General features: G+C 49.9%; 1 protein-coding gene across 6 annotated transcripts in view; it reads left to right on the top strand.

Moving 5' to 3' along the window:
* The window catches only part of LOC123774590 (max-interacting protein 1), a 739,857-nt gene that overhangs the window by 587,519 nt on the left and 129,123 nt on the right, over positions 1-23,215 (top strand). Inside the window, exon 1 of one of the 6 annotated variants that reach the window (XM_069303894.1) lies at positions 16,905-17,124. The exons of 2 other annotated variants lie outside the window; for them this stretch is intronic. Coding sequence is in view for 2 of the 4 variants with exons in the window: in XM_069303893.1 (XP_069159994.1) it covers positions 17,882-17,982 (101 nt within the window). In the remaining 2 variants the exon portion in view is untranslated. Of the gene's footprint in view, positions 1-16,904; positions 17,125-17,846; positions 17,983-18,050; positions 18,083-23,215 lie in introns of those variants that run through there. 3 more of the 6 variants (XM_069303893.1, XM_045768986.2, XM_069303895.1) reach the window with 3 other exon arrangements.

The following is a 23,215-nucleotide window of genomic DNA, read 5'->3' as shown; positions in this document are numbered from 1 at the left end:
TGTGATTTGTTGCATCACAGTGCTGTAGGTCCCGCTTGGCAATATTACAGCCTGCATCTCTCGTGTGGTGGCAAACACCTCAACATAGGACCTTCACTGTCGCTGTAAATCTTCGGATATCGCAGCAGCACACAGCACATCATCTTGCGGATGCAGGAGGTCGTTAACGGATGGCAGGGGGTCGTTATGGCGTTTGCAAGGGTCGTTATGGAGTGGCAGGGGTCGTTATTGCACGGGCCTCGTAATGATGAAGTTGGTCGCCGGGAGTGGCAGTTCTCGGTTCATTCGCTCAATTATTGAAAATGATGAAAATACCTCAAATTATATTCCTCGGAATATAATTGGCGAGAATTACACCAACATTAACATTAGGATAATATTAGGGCGAGTTGTAGTAGTAGGCATCCATCAGTCTCCTGAGACTATGGAGTTGTATGGAGTTGCGCTCTGGTTGTCGATCTTGAGTGGCCTCACCAGGGCGCAAAGCCAGGGTACGTTGATTTGGGGGAGAAGCTGTTACCCAGGCAGCAGGTCCCCCCCTCTCCACGGAGCTAAAGTCTCCAATGGAAAGGCATACGCCAATACGATTGGTTCCAGCGCCGTATCACTTCCAAATTAAGTGAAACAATTCCTTACGAGACCAAGAGGAATACCTTATCTTACCTCGCCAGAACCTGCAAGATAGCATCATTAAGGGGAGCAATAAGTAGACGGGAAAATAATCTATAATCATCACGATCTGAGGCTTTTCACCGCTCTAAGAAATGTAAGAACACTTGAAAAGGAACTTGATAAATACCGCCAAATGTTGCTTGAGGAAGCCTGCAACTTGCGCCTGGTCGGGAGACTGGTGTGTGCATTACATTTCAACTTACAATCGCCAGCAGTTTAGCTGAGTAGGCTGTTTCCAGCTGTAATAGTGACCTTCGGAACCTCCACAAAGTAGCTAACTTTAAGGTGCTGTAAATGCTTGGCGTGTTTTGATAGGCACCATCTTGAGGAGACGCGTGTGCGCTTGAGTGACAACTGGGACATAAGCAGCAGCTGGGAGGTGCTACACATACGTCCGGGTCTAATGGAAAAGCCGCGAGATCCTGCAGGTCAAGTTTTAGTGCAGTTTCCTTGCGAGTAGCAGCTAAAGTAGCGCCGGCGACCGTAGGGATCACGCCTTCGCTGTTTCCCACTGAGGTCTTCATCCCTATCGCTTATTGCGCATGACCTTCTAATATCCCTCCAGGTCATAATACAGATGGGTCCTGGAAGTGGCCCTGAGCTGGACAGGACGACCATAAATTCCAGTCTGATTCTGGAATAAGTCCTCCTGCCGTTATCAGCGACGGCCCATTCCAAGGCCAGCCCATTTCGGAGGACATTCCATGAGATTCCCAGGCGCTGAGGTCCCGAGTGCCACACACCAGAAGGGATGGAAAAATTGTCAGCTTTACCAAAATGCTGAAAGTTTTCAAGCGTGTTGAAGATGTTTCCTGTGAACTGTCGGCGGGTGGAATTACTTTCTAGTGTGTTATTAGTGTTAAATCCTGCATGCAGGTAGGTCGGGCTGGCCTGTGGCAAGCCAGACGACCTTGTGAAGGTTCGGGCCTTCCTCAGCCCCACTCGCTGCTGAAATATTCCTGAACAGCACAGTTTCCTGCAAGGTCGGGGTAGTTGTCACTCCCTCTCACCCTCCCCAGGACCCCAACTTAGAGGTCTGCCCCTAAGACCCCACTAGAGGTCTCCCAGAATTCACAGTCGCTGGTCTTAGCGTTTCGATAATTCGGGGAGGAAGGTCCTCCGAGGGGCACTTGTGAGCCCTCAGTGTGGTGGCGAGTGCGCCAGCTGAGGGAGGGAGGGAGGGTTGGGAGTGAGTGAGGGGGGAGGGAGGGAGGTGGTGGTGGTGATGGACATCTGGCCACCTGGAAGATAAAGGAATAATTAGAACGCGGTATAGACCGAGTCGGCGTGAAGACTTTGCCCACAACCACAGTACAACCACACCACAACTACAGTACAACCACACCACAATCAAGATAGAAGTGGAGAACCATCAAGGAGTAAGAGATGCAACCTACTGTGTGAAGCTAGCTCACTGGTGACCCCTTGACTTTTACACGTAGCCATGATTTAAGGTGTGGGAGAGAGAGAGAGGAGAAACAGAGGAGTGAAAGGCGAGAGAGAAAAAAGTTCAACACAACCATAAAATATCAACTGAGAAGAGAGAGGTCCAACACCTGACTACAGCGTGGTCCTGGATGGACTGGAGGAGGATGTGCAGGAGGAGGAGGCCGGGCCCTTGAGGGACATGCTCAGGGAGTGGGTGGTGTCAAGACGCGCGGGTAATTAACACGCTGGGGACGAAGACCCGTGATAAAACTGCAGCCAGGGAACCTCACCAGCAAATGGGGCTTGGGTAGCCCGGAGGGGCTTTTTGGGCCATTACCATCAGAGAGGAGTGACGCGAGGAATGTTAACGACCAAAACTATTGACACCCAGATGTAAAGTGTAAAGTAATGAGATACACGAGAGAGGGAGGGAGGGAGGGAGGAAGAGGGAGAGGAAGAGGTGAGAAAGGAGTTGCAGTAAGGCAGATGAGACTCATTCCTATCTTGTCAAATGTTGAGGCTGCCCTTCACCTTCGTGTCACCTTTCTCATTGTGCTCCAGGGGTTGCAGGTGAGAGCGAGGAGGGGGGGGGGGGTAGGACCTTGGGTATCGGTATCCCTGGCTGGTCTTAGGGGGATTAGTACGCACCATTTTTTCAACCCTTCTCCGAATAGACAGTACGTTTTTAATACTAAATGTAATAAGTACATTACTGACTGTCTGACTGCATAGTACATAAATACACTTAATTGTGCTGTTACATTTACCTCCCCCATTTATTCTTCTCATTTTCTGTTAATACACTCAAATTTTTTAGGTTGAAGTTTTCGTGTTCAATTCTATATACACAAGTTTTAAATATAAAGAATTTCTTCTTCAGTTTTATTAAACAATAGAGATTTTATACAAAATTTGAAAGTATCCTGAATTACTTTATAATTTATTGAAAGACTTAGTTTTGTTTTATTACTTTTATAAAATTGTAATATCTATATAAGCTATAGGTTAAGTACTAATTGTAATTAAGCAGCAATAAATGCTATTAACATGCTTGTCCTCCTACACTCCCAAGGTTAGGTTAGGTCGTGGTTTTTTATTCAGCTTGTCAGGTAAACTAATATTCACAATGATTTCGTGTGATGCTGGCGATTTAGTATATTTTTGTACTATGCCGATAGTCAGGATTGTACTTATTACATTTAGTATTAAAACGTACTGTCTACTCGGAGGATGGGCTGCATTCTTTACCATTGTTCTGTCAAATTTCTCTCTCTCTCTCTCTCTCTCTCTCTCTCTCTCTCTCTCTCTCTCTCTCTCTCTCTCTCTCTCTCTCTCTCCTCTCTCTCTCTCTCTCTGTTTATTCCTTATGTCCTCTCCCGATGTCTTTGTCATTCATCCATTAACTCCCCTATGTGGCTCACTCCGTGACACTTCATAATCTCCCACACTTATCTCCCCATCTCCCAACGGTCGACCTTCCTGTCACCGTGCGTTATCCCTAACCTCCCATTGCTCATCTCCCCCACCACATTGCTCATCTCCCCACCACACTGCTCATCTCCCCACCACATTACTCCCCCATCTGGCCAGGTCCCAGACAGCAAGGCCACGCTAGCAAGTACTCTTCTCCTGTATTGATTTTTTTCCGGCGAGTGGTTAAATCGTGGCGTATCTGTCGAGCTCCAGTGATTGCTAATTACCCAGCTTCTGCCTTCCTCTGCTTGCTTGCTGAATACTGCTCCCTCTGCTGCTCATCCACTTTGGCCACTCCTTTCTCGTTCTTCATCCCCTCAACCCTTTCTTGTTTCCTTTCCTCTCTCTCTCTCTCTCTCTCTCTCTCTCTCTCTCTCTCTCTCTCTCTCTCTCTCTCTCTCTCTCGCTCTCGCTCTCGCTCTCGCTCTCGCTCTCGCTCTCTCTCTCTCGCTCTCTCTCTCTCTCTCTCGCTCTCGCTCTCTCTCTCTCTCTCTCTCTCTCTCTCTCTCTCTCGCTCTCGCTCTCGCCCTCTCTCTCTCTCTCTCTCTCTCTCTCTCTCGCTCTCGCTCTCGCTCTCGCTCTCGCTCTCGCTCTCTCTCTCTCTCTCTCTCTTCTCTCTCTCTCTCTCTCTCTCTCTCTCTCTCTCTCTCTCTCTCTTTTGTTCCCGTTAGTTCCCCAGTCTTCGTTCTGCCCCTTTCTCAATTTTGGTAGGTTTTGTTCTTGTTGTTAGTGAGGTGGGGTGCGTGTGGCAGGTGGGGTGGGGGTGTATGTTGTGGTGGGTGGGGTGGGGGTGGGTGTATGTTGTGGTGGGTGGGGTGGAGGTGGGTGGGTGTATGTTGTGGTGGGTGGGGTGGGTGTATGTTGTGGTAGGTAGGGGTGGGGGTGGGTGTATGTTGTGGTGGGTGGGGTGGGGGTGGGTGGTGTATGTTGTGGTGGGTGGGGTGGGTGTATGTTGTGGTAGGTAGGGGTGGGGGGTGGGTGTATGTTGTGGTGGGTGGGGTGGGGGTGGGTGGGTGTATGTTGTGGTGGGTGGGGTGGGGGTGGGTGGGTGTATGTTGTGGTGGGTGGGGGTGGGGTGGGTGTATGTTGTGGTAGGTAGGGGTGGGGGTGGGTGTATGTTGTGGTGGGTAGGGGTGGGTGTATGTTGTGGTAGGTAGGGGTGGGGGTGGGTGTATGTTGTGGTGGGTGGGGTGGTGTATGTTGTGGTAGGTAGGGGTGGGTGTATGTTGTGGTGGGTGGGGTGGGGGTGGGTGTATGTTGTGGTGGGTGGGGTGGGTGTATGTTGTGGTAGGTAGGGGTGGGTGTATGTTGTGGTGGGTGGGGTGGGGGTGGGTGGGTGTATGTTGTGGTGGGTGGGGGTGGGGTGGGTGTATGTTGTGGTAGGTAGGGGTGGGGTGGGTGTATGTTGTGGTGGGTGGGGTGGGGGTGGGTGTATGTTGTGGTAGGTGGAAGACTAGACACGAGGGGGAGATGCGGGTGTGTGGGTGAGACGGGAGGTGGTGGATGCGTGGGGCCAGTGGTTGGGGATGTGGTTATCTTGAGGTGATTTCGGGGCTTAGCGTCCCCGCGGCCCGGTCCTCGACCAGGCCTCCTTTTTGTTACACACCCCCAGGAAGCAGGTGCCTAACTCCCAGGGAACTTATTTACTGCTAGCTGAACAGATGCATCAGGCTGAAAGAAACTCAGCCCATTTGTTTCCGCCTCCACCGGGGATCGAACCCGGATCCTTAGGACTATGAACCCCGACCGCTGTCCACTCAGCCGTCAGGTCCCTGGTAAAGTGGTAAACTGTGTCTCTAACCAGATGTTTGAGCGGATGACGGCCCAGGTGGGTGGCAGCGTAATTAGGTTGATGTATTTACGTTTATGTAATTATACAACTTGGCCGGCCGGCAGGTAGTAGTAGGGGGAACAAGCACACAACAGGCGATGAGTCACAATAACGTGGCTAAAGTATGTTGACCAGACCACACACTAGAAGGTGAAGGGACGACGACGTTTTGGTCCGTCCTGGACCATTCTCAAGTCGTCCTGGACCATTCTCAAGTCGTCCTGGACCATTCGAGAATGGTCCGGGACGGACCGAAACGTCGTCGTCCCTTCACCTTCTAGTGTGTGGTCTGGTCAACACAACTAACAGCCCTCTTATCTTTGAAAACTGATTCAGTGTTGTTCCTTTTGTCCCCAGGTAAGGAAGAGCGAGTGCGGGTGTACCGAGGGACAGGCAGGCAGCAGCTGGGTGATGCTGAAGGTGAGGAGGACACGCCCACCTTCCCTCTTACATTGTGTCGTGACGGGGAAGTCTCCCTATGGACTCAGACACGTGTTGCCTCCATTTGCATTTATCATGTGTGTTTTGTATAATATCGTTATCTTTAAAGCGGACGTGATGATATGAGGTAGTGAGGGTGTGCATGTTGTGTGGGTGTCATGTGGTGGGTGAGAGGAGCACTGGAGGGCTGTGGGTGTCATGTGGTGGGTGAGAGGAGCACTGGAGGGCTGTGGGTGTCATGTGGTGGGTGAGAGGAGCACCGGAGGGCTGTGGGTGTCATGTGGTGGGTGAGAGGAGCACTGGAGGGCTGTGGGTGTCATGTGGTGGGTGAGAGGAGCACTGGAGGGCTGTGGGTGTCATGTGGTGGGTGAGAGGAGCACTGGAGGGCTGTGGGTGTGATGTGGTGGGTGAGAGGAGCACTGGAGGGCTGTGGGTGTCATGTGGTGGGTGAGAGGAGCACTGGAGGGCTGTGGGTGTCATGTGGTGGGTGAGAGGAGCACTGGAGGGCTGTGGGTGTCATGTGGTGGGTGGGAGCATAGGAGCAGACACGTGTACAACATGGCCGCCTCCTCCGCCCATGCTGCTCACGTGGGACACACCACCTGCTCCTCCTATATATTTACCAAACCTTTAAGACTCGTTTGTAATAAAGGCTCATGAATGGGCCATCACCATGCATCATTTATGATCAGGTTAGGGAATGAAACTGTAGGAAGAAAATAGTGTTCAAAATGTAACCACGAGTCGACCGCCCCGAGTTTGTTGTCATCGATCAGCTGGTTGGTGACGTCATGGCCACACTCCCTCCCTGCCCCCCCCCTCCCATCTTGCCGCGCGCTCCCTCGCCTCTGCCGGCTCATAACTCACCTTTCAAATGTCGTCCTTCCCATTTATCCACATATCTTCCTGTGGCTAGATATCGAGCTTGCCAGCGATCACTCCCAGGGGTGTCCGCTCTCACGGCCGGCCCCGCGCTCCTTCCAGCAGTTGTCGCCACTCCTCCTCCCTCTCACCTTCCCTCCAAGAACTTCAACTTCGCCTTTCCTGGTCTGTCCCACGATCGTCTAGGGCTTTACGTTCTGCCGTGAGCGACTTAGTCATCAAACTTGGGGATTCCGGCCAGTGGGCAACGCCTCTAGGGTCACCCCCTAGGGCTGCCGCTTCTGTCATACCCTGTAATTCCAAGGGACGTTCCTTTCCCCTTGGCCGAGATCATCCCTGGAGGCCCCTCACCTTCCTTGGCCGGTCACGGAACCAACTCCGGTGAGGGGAATGGGGAGGGGACCATCACGTCTCCTGGTGGGCCCTCGGGCACCCTTGGTTACTCTGTGGTCGGAAGGGATAGGGAACTCACATAGAATATTTGTGAGTGCTAAACTTTGCTCTTTGGAGCTATGAGAAGACTATTGGCATGGCAAAAAAGGGGGACCTGGTTGAGGAGACAGAGCCCGGAAACCGGGCCGCGAGGACGCTAAGCCCTGAAATCATCTCCAGAGGGCTCAGGTGGGTACTGCGGCAACCAAACCACCTAACAAAAAGTTGTCATCCACACTTGCGTGGAAATAAACATTCCACACACACCTGGGCTGTAGGAGACTCGAACCGTGAACCCTGCGCGTGTGAGGCCGAAGCTCTATACCGACCGAGCTATTGAGTAATCTTAATAAGGAAAGTTTCCAGAAGCAGCATCCTGCTGTTAAACTGATATTTTCGACTTACCCGACGTTCTCACGCCCCTGGGTGAGGAGCGTGGCATTCTCGCGCGCCTGGGGTGAGGCGCGTGGCATTCTCACGCGCCTCGGGTGAGGCGCGTGACATTCTCACGCGCCTCGGGGTGAGGCGCGTGACATTCTCTCGGGGTGAGGCGCGTGACATTCTCTCGGGGTGAGGCGCGTGACATTCTCTCGGGGTGAGGCGCGTGACATTCTCTCGGGGTGAGGCGCGTGACATTCTCTCGGGGTGAGGCGCGTGACATTCTCTCGGGGTGAGGCGCGTGACATTCTCTCGGGGTGAGGCGCGTGACATTCTCTCGGGGTGAGGCGCGTGACATTCTCTCGGGGTGAGGCGCGTGACATTCTCTCGGGGTGAGGCGCGTGACATTCTCTCGGGGTGAGGCGCGTGACATTCTCTCGGGGTGAGGCGCGTGACATTCTCTCGGGGTGAGGCGCGTGACATTCTCTCGGGGTGAGGCGCCTGACATTCTCTCGGGGTGAGGCGCCTGACATTCTCTCGGGGTGAGGCGCGTGACATTCTCTCGGGGTGAGGCGCGTGACATTCTCTCGGGGTGAGGCGCGTGACATTCTCTCGGGGTGAGGCGCGTGACATTCTCTCGGGGTGAGGCGCGTGACATTCTCTCGGGGTGAGGCGCGTGACATTCTCTCGGGGTGAGGCGCATGACATTCTCTCGGGGTGAGGCGCGTGACATTCTCTCGGGGTGAGGCGCGTGACATTCTCTCGGGGTGAGGCGCGTGACATTCTCTCGGGGTGAGGCGCGTGACATTCTCTCGGGGTGAGGCGCGTGACATTCTCTCGGGGTGAGGCGCGTGACATTCTCTCGGGGTGAGGCGCGTGACATTCTCACGCGCCTCGGCGAGGCGCCTCCTTTATCATCTGGCATTTTTCCTCCTACTTTCTTAAGGCTGGAGAATTACATTATATAAATTATAATTATGAATCCGTGTTAAGCGGATTGAATTTAGACCAAAAAAATTGTGCCCATTAGGATTTACGTCATTAAGCTTGGACTGGCGCTCTGGCAAATAGGGATGTAATAGGATTTCATAACAGATAAGCTTATTAACGGATTTACAAATTTTCGGGTCCGTAGAATACAAATACATAATATTTCAGCAGCATACAATGTTGTGTTGATCCTGGCTTTTGTATATTCAGAGTCCAGCATTTCTCTCTTGTGTTCAAACTCACTTTCCCTTGCTTTAATTCTGATTTTAAGTAAGAAATTAGAAGACACACGAAATTTTTGATGGAGAGTAGGCCTAAGCAGTCGCAGAAATCTATAGGCCTGCGAAAATTCTGACTAACAGCCTTAGCTGTGTTTAGAGGTTAGTAACATCCTCACAGCATTAAACAAATACAGTACCTGTAATTACATTGAATGAAATATAATTAATACACGCTATTCTCAATGGTGTCTATGCTGATGCGGGGTATTCTCAATGCTGTCTATACTGATGCGTGGTATTCTCAATGCTGTCTATGCTGATGCGGGGTATTCTCAATCCTGTTTATGCTGATACATGGTATTCTCAACGCTGTTTGATGCTATGGTTCGTTAAATGCCCTGCACCTTGTTCTTAGCGTGGTGTGGGTAGATGTTTAACAGAAGGATAGACCGGCTCTCCTCTGCTCTACCACTAGCCGGGATTGCGTGCTTATATTGATGGCCGCACATCAACCACAGAGGAAAATGGCAAGGCCTCGTTTAACCACCCGGCCTTCAACAACCTCAGCAACCACAGGAGCCTCAACAACCATTAACCTCAACAACCATGCGCCACCCAAATCTGTGTGCTACCACGCATTCATAACTAAAAAATATATCTATATATACTCGAGCTTAATCGTTTCCTAGTGAGATATATCCAGGTTTTCTTTATTTATATATACAAGAGTTCTTACATGCTTGTACAGTCACTCGCACGGATAGCGTTTCCGGCAAGTCCTTAATCCTAATTTTCCCCGGAATACGACCCGGAAAATCGGTTAATAACCAGGTATGCATTTTACTGTTGGGTAAACAGAGGCTTCAGTTGAAGATTGGCGCCTTGAGTAAATCCTCCCCCGGCCAGGATACGAACCCAGGTCAAAGCGCTCGTGTAACGCCAGGCGAGTGTGTTTCCACTTCGCCACAAGGACTTGAGGTTGTGTTGGTCAGGTCAGGTGGAGGGTCGTGAGGGAGAGGTTAATGAGACGCTTACCAGCCAAACAAAGTCCCACCTTATATAATGAAATAAATAAATAAATAAATAAATGGGCCTCATAAATGAGGTAAATGCTGTGTTTGCAGCTGTAACTGAAACTGACTGTAAGCACTGTTATGCCAGCGGGATGTGGAGACCACAACAGTCTCCTTCAGAGGTGACAGGTCACAGGGGGGGGGGGAGGGGTCAGCCTCTACATCAAAGACACTTATACACAGATTTCATGAAAGCTTTCGACGAATGTGTGACCTTGGTGTTATTGCACGCAAAATACACAGTAAAGGAATTACTGGTAAAGTTGGAAGTTGGATAGGGGTGAGCAATGAGGCACATATGAGGGGTGAGCAATGAGGCACAGATGAGGGGTGAGCAATGCGACACAGATGAGGAGTGAGCAATGCGACACAGTGGTGTAAGGGGTGGGCAATTGGGCACAGATATGAGTGGTTAAGAATAAAGATACAAAGTTGAGAAATGACAAATGAGACATTGGGTAGAGGTGAGCAATGAGACACAAAGGTGACAAATGAGAAATGATAACAGCTAGAAATATCACCTGGGGGTAGAAGGGCCAGAGTGTGGGGGAAGGAAGAACCGAGGTGGTGCTGTAGGGGTTAAAATAGGGGTAACAAGGCTGGGATAATGAGCACTAGAGGAGTGTACAAGGGTGAAAGGGGGGTGAAAAGAGGGCTGGCAAGACCACCTCTTCCCTCCTTCTCGTCTAACTCCTCAAGATCTCGACTTGGAAGAGGAACGATATGAGAATTCTTCACATATTTTATAAGCAACATTTTCGCCAAAGCGGTTAAAAATTCCTCGACTTTGGGTCTCGGGAATATTTGTAAAATTGGATGAGGTCAACTACTGTAGGTCAACTACAGTAGGTCAACTACAGTAGGTCAACTACAGTAGGTAAAATTGTTGTGTAGGTCAACTACAACAGGCCTACAGTAGACGGTCCGTGTCCACAGATCCCCCCCCCCTCCCCACCTGTTGGACCACGGACTCTAATTAACACTGGGGCCTGGAATCTGATGACCCCCCCCCCCCCAGATTCCAGGGATCTGCTGACCCTGGATTCCCGGAATCTGATTCGCGATTCAAAGAAGCTCATGATCCTGGTTTCCAGGAATCTACCTATCACGGATTCCAGGACTCTATGGACATTGAATTCCAGGACTCGGTTACCCTGCCTTCATGAAGGTGCCGATTCTGGATTCCAGGAAAGATAACATCAGGGGAAGAAATGGCAGCAAACACAGCTTTCTCGTCATTCATTAGTGGCATTATATATAAGTATTAACAGTGAATGTTGTCAAGGGCAGTTGGTATCACCTGCTGGCTCAACATCACTATATTATATATATTTAATATATATAAAATATGGTAAGGAATGGGTGCATTTATTAGGGGTGGCGTGCAAATAGGTTGAGGTTGGTGAGGGTTTAACCCACTAGAGGAGAGTGGTCCAGGTGTTTGCTGTCCAGCCACTTCTCTTCATCTGTCACTTCGTCAATATCCAACCTCCTAACCTAACCAGCAACGTATGAACCCAAGCAACCCACCTAACCTGTCGAGTCCGAGGCATAGAAAACGTTTGTGTGAGAGTCGTTACTTTTCATAGTAGGTCCCAAATCTACACAGTAAAATAACAACGTACTGGCGTGAACGATATGGAAGAAAATGCAGAATAGAACCAGTAAAGAGCAGAGGTGCCATAGGCACAATCAGAGAACACTGTATAAACATCAGAGGTCCGCGGTTGTTCAACATCCTCCCAGCGAGTATAAGAAATATTGCAGGAACAACCGTGGACATCTTCAAGAGGAAACTAGATGGTTTCTCCAAGGAGTACCGGACCAACCGGGCTGTGGTCCTGCGGGGCCGCTCAAAGCTATAGCCTAGTGGACCAAACTCTCACAAGTCAAGCCTGGCCTCGTGCCGGGCTTGGGGAGTAGAATGTGAGCACTGTGTATAATGCTCAGGTGTGTGTAGTGCTCAGGTGTGTACGCTGCTCACTGCCTTTGACGGTTGCTGGCGGCAACCTTGCTCCATAGGCGCCGCATACTTGTGGCGAACTGTACCTCGTTAGTGGTCATCCTGACTGTCTGTGCGGCTCTTTCCCAGTGACGGAAGGGTTCCCATCTTTGACAGCATAAACACTAGCAAGATACCAAGGTGAGGGTCTCCCAGGACACTGAGGGTGAAGGAGGCGCCGAACAGTGTACCACGAGGCGACGCTAAGATTGACTTCATTACTGGAAGAGAGAGGATTCTTTAGTGTAGATTATGGAAAGGTTCACAGATCGTGTTATGAGAATATCGGAGATCAGTGGAGACTTGGTGAGTGTGGTCGTGAGTGGTGAGTGTGGCCGTGAGTGGTGAGTGTGGCCGTGAGTGGTGAGTGTGGCCGTGAGTGGTGAGTGTGGCCGTGAGTGGTGAGTGTGGCCGTGAGTGGTGAGTGTGGTCGTGAGTGGTGAGTGTGGCCGTGAGTGGTGAGTGTGGTCGTGAGTGGTGAGTGTGGCCGTGAGTGGTGAGTGTGGTCGTGAGTGGTGAGGGTAGTTATGATTGCCTGGTGAATAAGACTGGCGGAAGGTGCGTGTTGGGTGCCGGTATGGGTGGAGGGAGGGATTGATAGCTCCCTTGGGACCCATTTACCTTCTTCCTCCTCCTCCTCATTCTCCTCCTCCTCGTGCCCTTGGCAGTAACCCCTGTGGCAGTCTGTCCTCTGGCACTCGAAGTGCTTCAGGACACATTCAAGAGTGCGTGCGTCTGGCCTTTTACTAGAGCCCTACCTGCCCTCACCATCACCTGTCATCACCATCAGCAGCACCTGCCCCCCTCATACCCCTATCACCAGGGGTGCCCACACCTACCTTATCACCATCTCCCTCATCCCACACACTCACCAGGGGCTCCCTGGTGAGCTTGTTCGGGCTTGGGCAGTAGAACAACGCCCAAAACCCCCATAAAGCAGGTATCAAGCAACACTTCAAAGTAACTCCATCTTGCAAGCTAATCTTGCACAAACGGTGTAATAATCGGTGTTACTTCCTGAAGGACGTGACTGCAGTATTACTCCAAGCTAATTGTGCACGAGGAACACTCTCCACAACTATGCACTCTTGGAACGCTTCACCCCAGTCCAATCCACTGGTGATAGTAGATTGGACTGAGTGAACACCTAAGGGCCAGATTCATGAAAGTTACGCAAGCACTTACGAACTTGTACATCTTTTCTAAATTTGTGTCGGCTTTGTTTACAATTATTTAACAGTTAATGATCTCCGAAGCACCAGGAGGCTGTTTATGACAATAACAGCAGTTGACTGGCAAGTTTTACTGCTTGTAAACTGTTTAATAAATGGAACCAAGGTCGTCAAAGATCGAGGAAAGATCTACACGTTTGGAATACTTGCGTAACTGCTTCGTGAATCTGGCCCCAGGTTTTCACCAGTAAGGAAGACAATCAACGCAGAACTAGGCTTAAAATCTGCCTGTTACAGTACTTGTGCTGTTTCGCGGGACTCGCGGAATCACTGTATAAGGCGCTGCTAATTATGGAGACGTGGCACTGCTGGGGCCCTCCCAGACGTGGCACTGCTGGGGCCCTCCCAGGCGTGGCACTGCTGGGGCCCTCCCAGGCGTGGCACTGCTGGGGCCCTCCCAGGCGTGGCACTGCTGGGGCCCTCCCAGGCGTGGCACTGCTGGGGCCCTCCCAGGCGTGGCACTGCTGGGGCCCTCCCAGGCGTGGCACTGCTGGGGCCCTCCCAGGCGTGGCACTGCTGGGGCCCTCCCAGGCGTGGCACTGCTGGGGCCCTCCCAGGCGTGGCACTGCTGGGGCCCTCCCAGGCGTGGCACTGCTGTGGGAGTGGAGGTGGTTGACGAGGGGCTGTGGCGACGAGGTCACATTATCCTTCCAAGTAACTACGTAATTATCAAATGAAAACACCCAAGTCCGGAAGACTTGCGGCACTCATACCCCAACCCGTTCTCGCACTTTCTTAGTCAATATCGACTTATTTAATAAGTGCATATGTGACAGTAATTTATTGTGAATATTTTAGTTTACCTTGAAAAGCTTCATAGAAAACACCGACCTTACCTAACCTTAGTATGTTAAGATAAGCATCCTATTGCTTCGTAATTACAATTATTACTTAACAATTAACCTATAATAGGTTAAGTAATAATTGTAATTACGAAGCAATAAGATGCTTATCTTAACATACTAAGAAGGTTAGGTAAGGTCGGTGTTTTCTATGAAGCTTTTCAAGGTAAACTAGTATGTTTAGTATGTCACATATGCACGTATTTAATAAGTCAATATTGACTAAGAAAGTGCGAGAACGGGTTGCATACCCGCGTACCCACCAGGGGTACCAACACCTATAGACACCTACCTCTCCCTTTTGTTTTTTTTATCTTTCATACATCTATCTTTCCCTTCCTCCCTATCTCCTTCCCTCTATCGACCCCTTTCTCATTTTCCTTCCATCCGAATCTCTCCCGGCCTTCCAACGTCCCCTTCATTCCTCCAGTTACTCCGTTCCGTTCCCTTACTTTCTCCTCTCCCCCCTCTACCCTGTTCCTCCCCCCCCCTGGTGGTGGGCGTCATCGAGGGCCCTCCGCCGGCAGCCTACCATTCTCCGGCTCCACATTACCATAGAGGGTTTAGGGAGCGCCGTTGGTGGCACACCAACACGCTCAGGGATCCTCCGCGCCTATTATGAAGTCGTCCGCCAGCCGCCAATGGCTCCAGCCAGTTTTAGGACAAATGACCAGGGGGGGGGGGGATACGAGGAGGGAGGGAGGGAGGGGGAGGGGGGGGGGGGGAATGTTTGGAGCAGGGCGAGGGGATTGAACCAGCGTCCCGGGTCTCCTCAGATCCGGGTCTTCACCCGTGCACTATGATGTGGTTCAGAGTTACGCCACCTAGATGAAGTTCTCCTGAACGCTAGGAGTGTGGAGGCACCGGACTGGTACACAACCCTGTGCTAAAGAGGTTCTCACTGATGTATCAGGGCATTATAGTGGTTTCCTTGTGTACTTGTTGCATGTTTTTCATTATTCATTTGATTGGTTTTCATTTGAGGGGGCGTGGGGGGTGGTGGGGGGGGGTGGTGGTGGGGGGGGGGGGGTGGAGGGGGCGTGGTGGGGGGGGGTGGAGGGGGGCGTGGGGGGAGGGGGGTGGAGGGGGGCGTGGGGGGGTGGAGGGGGCGTGGGGGGTGGAGGGGGCGTGGGGGGGTGGAGGGGGGGGGGTGGAGGGGGGCGTGGGTGGGGGTAGAGGCGGCGTGGGGGGGTGGAGGGGGGTATTATTCACACGGCCTTGGGGGATTTAAAGTTTTTTAGCCGCATGATTAATGGAGGTGATTAAATGGAGAACATCTTGATTAATGTTGCTTAAGGGTGGCACTCTGGGCACCGTGGCACTCTGGGCACCGTGGCACTCTGGGCACCGTGGCACTCTGGGCACCCTTAGCAGTCAATGACCTTGTTAACTACTTTTCCTAGTCACTAAGAACCCCAGTGGTTCATGGTCATTGTTAGATCATTAGTGCCCCTCGTTCCCCTCCTGCTAGTTGCCGGGTGCCACCTGCAGGGTGCCAGGGTTCTCAGTAGTTACAAAGAATTCTTTGTTAACTATTCAGAGTCATCTTTAGTTATATAGGGCTCCTCTTTGGTTATCCAGGACTCGGGTAGTTAGCCAGGGCTCAGGTAGTTATGATAGGCTGTAGTAGTTACGCAGGGAATGCGTGGTTACGCCCGTGTCCCGGCGTCCCCCCCCCCCGCCCGTGTCCCGGCGTCCCCCCCCCCCCCCCGCCCGTGTCCCGGCGTCCCCCCCCCCGTTCGTGTCCCGGCGTCCCCCCGCCCGTGTCCTGGCGTCCCCCCCCCCCGCCCGTGTCCCGGCGTCCCCCCCCCCCCGCCCGTGTCCCGGCGTCCCCCGCCAAGTTATTCAAGGGTTCTCTTAGTCATCAACCGCCTCCTTCTTTATTGCGTCAGTATTGAACTATCTGGTAACGCAGTGTAGTGTTCGAAACTATCTGGTAACGCAGTGTAGTGTTCGAAACTATCTGGTAACGCAGTGTTCGAAACTATCCTGGGGAACTGTATGAGTATTCTTGCCACTACCTCCAGCAGGCTCACAACGTTAACACGACGTATTTTAAACGTTATTGCAACGCTGCGTCAAATTGACAATAGTAAAAATAACGTGGTTGTTACGTAATTTTTTTGCCTGGGAAGAATAGTTCTTAAAATCCTGACGATAGCCGAGACTGTATTGTCCGAGACTGTATTGTCCGAGACTGTATTGTCCGAGACTGTATTGTCCAATCAGGATCCAACATGAAACATTCGGGTCCACGTCGATCACTTATTCGGCCTTGATGAGGTATTTAAATCTCAAGTCTCCAAAAATGGCGCTTAAAGAAGCTCCGTGAAGCCCTCAAGGCGCCAGTGATTGGTCAAGTCAGTGGCTAGTGTCAGCCACGAGTGTCAGCCGTGAGTGTGAGGAGGTAGTATGAGACCCAAGCGTCAGACGGGAGGGTGAGGAGGAGGAGGCGAGGACGGTGCAGTGTGCAGGCGGGTAAATGGAGGCCATTGTCAGGCAACGCGGAAAGTCCCCTAACAATAGTGTTTTGTCTGGAGGAGGACCACCTTAATTATTATATTGTGTAGGTCACAGTGTGCTGGGGTCACAGGGGGGTTGGGGGTCAGGTGTGTGGAAGGGCCCCGGACGTCGGGTGTGCGGAAAGGGCCCCGGACGTCGGGTGTGCGGAAAGGGCCCCGGAAGTCGGGTGTGCGAAATAGGGCACGTGGGATACGTTACATTGTATATCGTCCGTATAGATCCCTTTTTAGTGTTATCTCACGGCTTACCAATCTTGATCCTTAAGTCTGGGTGTGCTGCACCGCGGGGTCATTCCCCGAGCTTCCCGTTTCCGGATCCCTATTCTTAAGGGTCCGCGCCCCTGGTATTCGAGCCGCTAAAATCACCGCTCAATTACCCCTTACCGATAACGAGGAAATTGCGGCAAAACCAGGTCGTTCATTACCATAACTGGGTCGTTCCGGCAGCCATTCATGTCAATGCGAGGGATCAAAAATTACGCTGCACTTGGGAGGTGGGGGCGGACTGATGGCTGGGTCACTCCTGCTGATGCAGCTGCGCTCTGGGTTACTCCTGATGCAGCTGCGCTCTGGGTTACTCCTGATGCAGCTGCGCTCTGGGTTACTCCTGATGCAGCTGCGCTCTTGGTAACTGCTGCTGCCACTGATCCCGCTACAGTACCTACAACTACTACTGCGACGGCTACTTCCGCTTCTAAATGAGAGGTAGGTAGGTTATGGACAAACGACGGTACCTGGGGAAGTTAGCGGCGCACATTCGATCCCGTAGCATGGCCTCAATATTTATTCATAGCTTCACCATGTTCTTGTGATTGTATTGTGCGTGTACAGAGTAATTGTCCATATTTACTCCCATTACTCCTGCCATGATGTCATCAACGGGCTCGTACCACGGGCAGGAACCCTTCCACTCTCTAAACCTTACGAAACAGACATGATAGATTTGTTTACATTTATAAAGCAGTTAGTTTCGAAGCATTACGAGGTTGTTTATAACAATAATACAGCCCGTCCTCGTCAACAAAGGCCAAATGCTTGTTAATCCGGTCGCCAAACACATTGTTTATGAATGAACAATGGTTTACATACGATTCACAACGGATCACGTTCAAGCATTTCTCGAACAGTACTTCGCTGACGACCCAGCCCGTCCTCCAAACAAAGACCCAAAAGTGATTCCATCCACCCGCCAAACCCCCTGTTTATGAATGAAAAACAGTTTACACACGACTCACAACTGATGACGTCCCAACACTTCCGGAACAAGTGCTTCACTGACAAATTTTGTTCGAACCACAACGCTGTAAATGCTTCACCCACGTACTACAAATACAAATAATCGCCAACAGAACCTAAATATCTAACCTATGCCTATATATACACAATATGCTAATATATTATAACATTAATTTATATCTGAGAAAATTCCCGTTTTGATTGAACAGCATGTAAAAGTTTATGAATGCGTCTGTGGGGTCGACCGCTGGATGTAATGGACTTGAGTCGAAGACGAGTTCCCGGCCCAGATTCACGGGGTCTGGAAGACGTTGCGTTACTACCACTGTGAGTCACACTTTACCTGTAATAAGATTTATTCTAGAGTTAACATGCATGAGTAGTTAGGTGGTAATTGCTGTGGGATGTGAGCGTCTGGTCAGTGTGGGTAAGTGGTAAAGCTGTGGAGGAGGAAGGAGGGCACTTAAGGCCCAGCTGGGGAAGTGGAGGAGGCACATGGACAGTGATTGAAGAGACACAAATGTAATGATGGACTGGGCGGTCAGGGCGCCAGCTGACCGCAGGTGATTGATGTTACGTGTGAGTGACGCTTCTGGTGATTGATGTTACGTGGGAGTAACGCTTCTGGTGATTGATGTTTGATCAAGGGACCATGATCAACCATATAACTATGTATGTATGGTCTAGTTTGTGTGTGTGAGGGGGGGGGGGGGGTGCCACACAGCCGTGACTGATAACAGTGATCCAGCAGTTGGCCCGGCACTGATGTAGTCGTCCACCAGCCATAAACCACACACTCTCCTCCCTTATCTCACACCTCCCCTTCACGCTGCTTCTCACCTCTCTCTCGCGCTCTCTCTCTCGTTTTCTCTCTCACTGTCTCTTGCTCTCTCACTGTCTCTCTCTCCCACATATCTTACAACTAAAGATCAGCCTGCAGGTCATTGAGAAGAGTTCTGGTCAAATGGATGTGACTGTAGATCTCGGCATCTTGAAGATCTTGAAGAACACGATCTGGAAGAACATGATCTTGAAGACGGTAATGCAAAATTGAGAACAAATAAGCCAGGCGACTAAGAGATATGGCAATCGTGTTATATTCATAGTACCAGTGGCCTTAGACCGTTTGAAAAAAAAACTTCTACACGTATCATTAATGAATTACCTAGTCACTCAAAAATGATGTAGTCTGGATGGAAATAACTCGCGGGGCTTCACTACTTATGGTGTTGGTCAGCGCACACCTTATGCTTAGCCACGCACGTGTTGACCCTTCAGCACGCCGCTGCACGTGCAGTAAGGACTCGCTATAAGCTTGGCGTGCCGGGAAAAGACGGTCAGTCACGTCCTGTGGGAAGAGAAGAGCCGTATGTCTTGTGAGAAGCCTCTCTCTCTCCCCAGGGCCTGCATCAAGCCTGTCTCCTAGGCAAGGCGTCCTACTTAAAGGAATCAATTCCACTTGCCACAAGACAGCAGCTCCAGCGAGCCCATAATGCCACGGTCGGGAGACGGGCCGCCGGAGGTTCGTAACAGCATTCCGGTCAGTAGGACCAAGGTCAGCAAAGTGGGGTAATGTTTTGCATATTGCGCCATAGCTTATGTAAAGCCTTAGCTGGGAGCGTGGCAGGTGCGGTGGGAGCCGACTGTGCTGGTCGTGGTAGTGGGTCCCTCCTTACTCCCTCACGCCGCTCCTGCCATTTATAATTCTAATAAGGCTGACCCTTCGAAAAGGTCGTTTTAATTTAATTGACAAATGTTTCGTATATTGCATTTTTTTGGGGGAGAGGGGAGATTCCACCCTAGAGAGCACTAGTGTCTTAAAAGGTATCATTACTGGTATGGCATCACTTGTTTGGAAGGTCCTTGTTATCTAACCTGTCATTTTTCTTGCAGTCGTGACAGCTACTCTTTTGTATTCTATAAGGTTCTGTAAGGTCTTTTGACATGATTACTCCTAGATCCTTTACGTTGCTTTTTTGTTCTATAGTGTGATTTGAATCGGTTTTATATATGGTTTCCGTTTTTACATTTTCGTTTTTTCCATAGTTCATGCCTATTTTCCATAGTTCATGCCTATTTTCCATAGTCATGCTTTTACTGTAGGGCCATGCTGGGGTCACCATGCTGGGGTGTCCAGCATTTGTTAGTTTCTGCCGCAGCGGTAACACACTCACCCCGGGTTTCGCGAGTGATTTGGCCCAGGTTCGAATCCTGGCCGGGGGGGAGAATTGACTAGCCTTAACTATTCGCCTCTGTTAACCCAGCAGTGACTGGGTAACTGGTTGTGTTCCAAGGGAAAACTAGTGGGTAAGGCTTACCATGAGCTATGAGAAGGAAAAGCTGCTTGGGAGCTCATTGTTTAATAATTGTAAACAATCTGCTAACCTCTGTTCCTGTACCCGCCTGTGTAGGGAAACAACAACGACAACAACAACAACAAAAGACCATTGTCTTTTGTTGACCATTATGATGGGTCAGGGAGGTAAGGGGATGATGCTGGTCTCGATGAAGAGATCATTGATGGGAGGAATGTACCGTGGACGGCTGTGTATTGTCCTACGAAAATGATCTAGAAAATACTGTCAGGAGTGGAAGTGGCCTAGAGAGTACTTTCCGGGGAGGCGAAGCTGACTAAAGAGTACAGTGGTGGCGAGGGGAAGTGGCTGGCCTGCAGGAGTGTCACAGCTGATCAATAAAGTAACTTAGCGAGTGCTGAGTGAGCCAGAGACCCCCACCACACGCTCAAGTGCCTCTTATTGATTGTTGCTCCACTTCATTGTGAGCCCCACGTGTGTGTGTGGGCCCTTACGAGGCTCGCACATCTGGCTCTTGGCTCTAAGACGTGCGCAGCCACACACACACACACACATATTGAAAGGAAAGTGAATCAGCCTCGGGGTCGAAACCATGCAATTGAGGCTGATTTACTTCTTGCCCTGGAATTCGTGTGATTCCGGATCTCGTGGCGTTTTCCATCAGGATGTTGACCTCGTGGTCAACGTTGATCGACCTTTGGGTGGTGGAGCGAGTGCCTGTACTCACAGAACCAGTCCAGTTATTCAGGAGTTATTCTTGATCCGGAATCCGAAATTGCTTCCAGTGTCCTCAAGTGGTTATGGGGTCTTCAAGTCGCTCGGAAATGCTCAAGTGGATCCAGAGATTCTAATGTCCATCTTGAGACATAGTTCGAGGTCTCTTGCCATCATTAGAGTAATTTTCACTTGTTACTTTAAGTATTAATTTTTTTTTTATTAACACATTAGGTACATCTGCATTAGTGCAGCTACCCTAGACTATATGAAGTGGAGTACAGTGTGTCAAAAAAGCTAACTAGGTGATGCTAAAAAATCCCCATCACACAGGATGGTTAGTCATACAGAGGCATGTGATGGGCAGTCTGCACTGGCAGACTCCAGAAGCATTTTGAGGATATCAACATAAGATTGTATAAGGTAGTAGTGGTAATATTAAGGGGCTTCTTGGCGGTTGAACGTCTGCGGTCTTATGAACCCGCGAGTGTGGCCGGGTGAATGGACACTACATATCAATTTAGACACCAATAAGGTATGAGTGTCATGAAAGAGGTTTCATTAAATCTCTAGGACTGGTAAAGTATGTTAGGAAAGTCTTTCCAAAGCGTTTGTGCTGCTCTCTGGGATTATTCCCATGTCACGAGAGGCCTTCTTTGGCTTCAGGGAAGAGTGAGGGCTTCACAACCCCAGAAAATCCCCGCAACACATTCCTGATGCTCCCAGAGGCCTCTGGGCACCCGTAGTTGTCGTCTCCTGGCCGCGTTGTGGAACCTTTCGTGTGGACATGTGAGAACGCACCAGAGAAAACAGATCCATTCAGCGTACACTGTTGCTCCTCCCGATTGCTCTGAAGCAACCGTGTAGAGTGTAGCTGAACCAGCCTGGGAAGGCAACAATGGGGGAAGATTAAATAATATTTACATGTTGACCAGACCACACACTAGAAGGTGAAGGGACGACGACGTTTCGGTCCGTCCTGGACCATTCACAATTGACTTGAGAATGGTCCAGGATGGACCGAAACGTCGTCGTCCCTTCACCTTCTAGTGTGTAGTCTGGTCAACATAATTTATCCACGTTATTGTGACTCATCGCCTAACATTTACATGTTATCACATGTTACATGTTATTACATGTTTACATGTTAAATTTAAATTATCTGAGGTTATCTCCAGTGGCAGCGGAGCCGTATAAATAATTCCATTACAGCGCAGTTGTTGGGGAAACTTGTTTTTCAGGAGAGAAAGAGGCTATATTATTGACTCTTGTTTGGATTGTCTCATTGGCTGTTTGGAGGATAAACATCGGTTCTGATTGGTAGATTTTTTCCATCAGGGGGGAGGGAGGTAATGGGGGGGGGGAGGTGGAAGGAGCGTGGGGTCACCGCTTCAATAATGGCTGCAAATCTTGCATTTCCTGATTGGTGTTCTTCCCTGATTGGTTGAGGAAGATTAAGCCAACCAAGAGGTGGCACGGGCATGAATAGCCCCCTTGGTCTTCCCAGTTGTTGTTTTTAAGATTCGCTACTTGGAACGGTATGTTCAAAGTAGCACAGGCTATGGTGAGCCCGTTGTGGACTTACCTGGCACAGGTGCGGGGCTGTAACTTGTTCTACCCTGTCTCTTACATGGTAACATGCGGGGCGTGGACGGACTCACCTCACTTCTCACTATATTTCATTTGTTCACTTTCTAACACTGACATATAATATATAATGTCTGTGTTGAAGGGACATTATATATATATTACTATATATTACGGTGGAAACCGAGTAAACATGATATCGTATGATAATGTATGATATCGTGTGATAAATGATATAGTATGATAACGTTTGATAATGTATGATATCGTATGATAATGTATGATATCGTATGATAATGTATGATATCGTATGATAATGTATAATATCGTATGATAATGTATGATATCGTGTGATATCGTATGATAATGTATGATATCGTATGATAATGTATATCGTATGATAATGTATGATATCGTATGATAATGTATGATATCGTATGATAATGTATGATATCGTATGATAATGTATGATATCGTATGATAATGTATGATATCGTATGATAATGTATGATATCGTATGATAATGTATGATATCGTATGATATCGTATGATAATGTATGATATCGTATGATAATGTATGATATCGTATGATAATGTATGATATCGTATGATACCGTGTGATAACGAATGTTATCGTATGATATCGTATGATAACGTGTACTCGGCTTCCACCTGTGTGCCCTTAGTCGTGTTCCAACCCATCCAAAATGATGTTCTTGTCTGCTTTTGCAAATTCCCCTGAAATTTGTGTATGTCGTAATCATGTCTTCGTTAACCGTTGTGTGTTTTATTGGGATGTGAGGTTTAGCTGTGTTAGTCCTTCCTCTTAACTCGGGCCCCTTTGTTCTGGGACTATAGTCGGGGGTGTCATTCGTCTGGACTTTCTGCAGCTTCGTTTTGTGGTTGATGAAGTATGAGAACGCCAGACAGGCGCCGCATAGTAG

The sequence above is a fragment of the Procambarus clarkii genome, chromosome 51 (genome assembly GCF_040958095.1).
Source record: "Procambarus clarkii isolate CNS0578487 chromosome 51, FALCON_Pclarkii_2.0, whole genome shotgun sequence".
Classification (NCBI taxonomy): Eukaryota; Metazoa; Arthropoda; class Malacostraca; order Decapoda; family Cambaridae; genus Procambarus; species Procambarus clarkii.
This window is presented reverse-complemented; position numbering and strand designations above follow the sequence as displayed.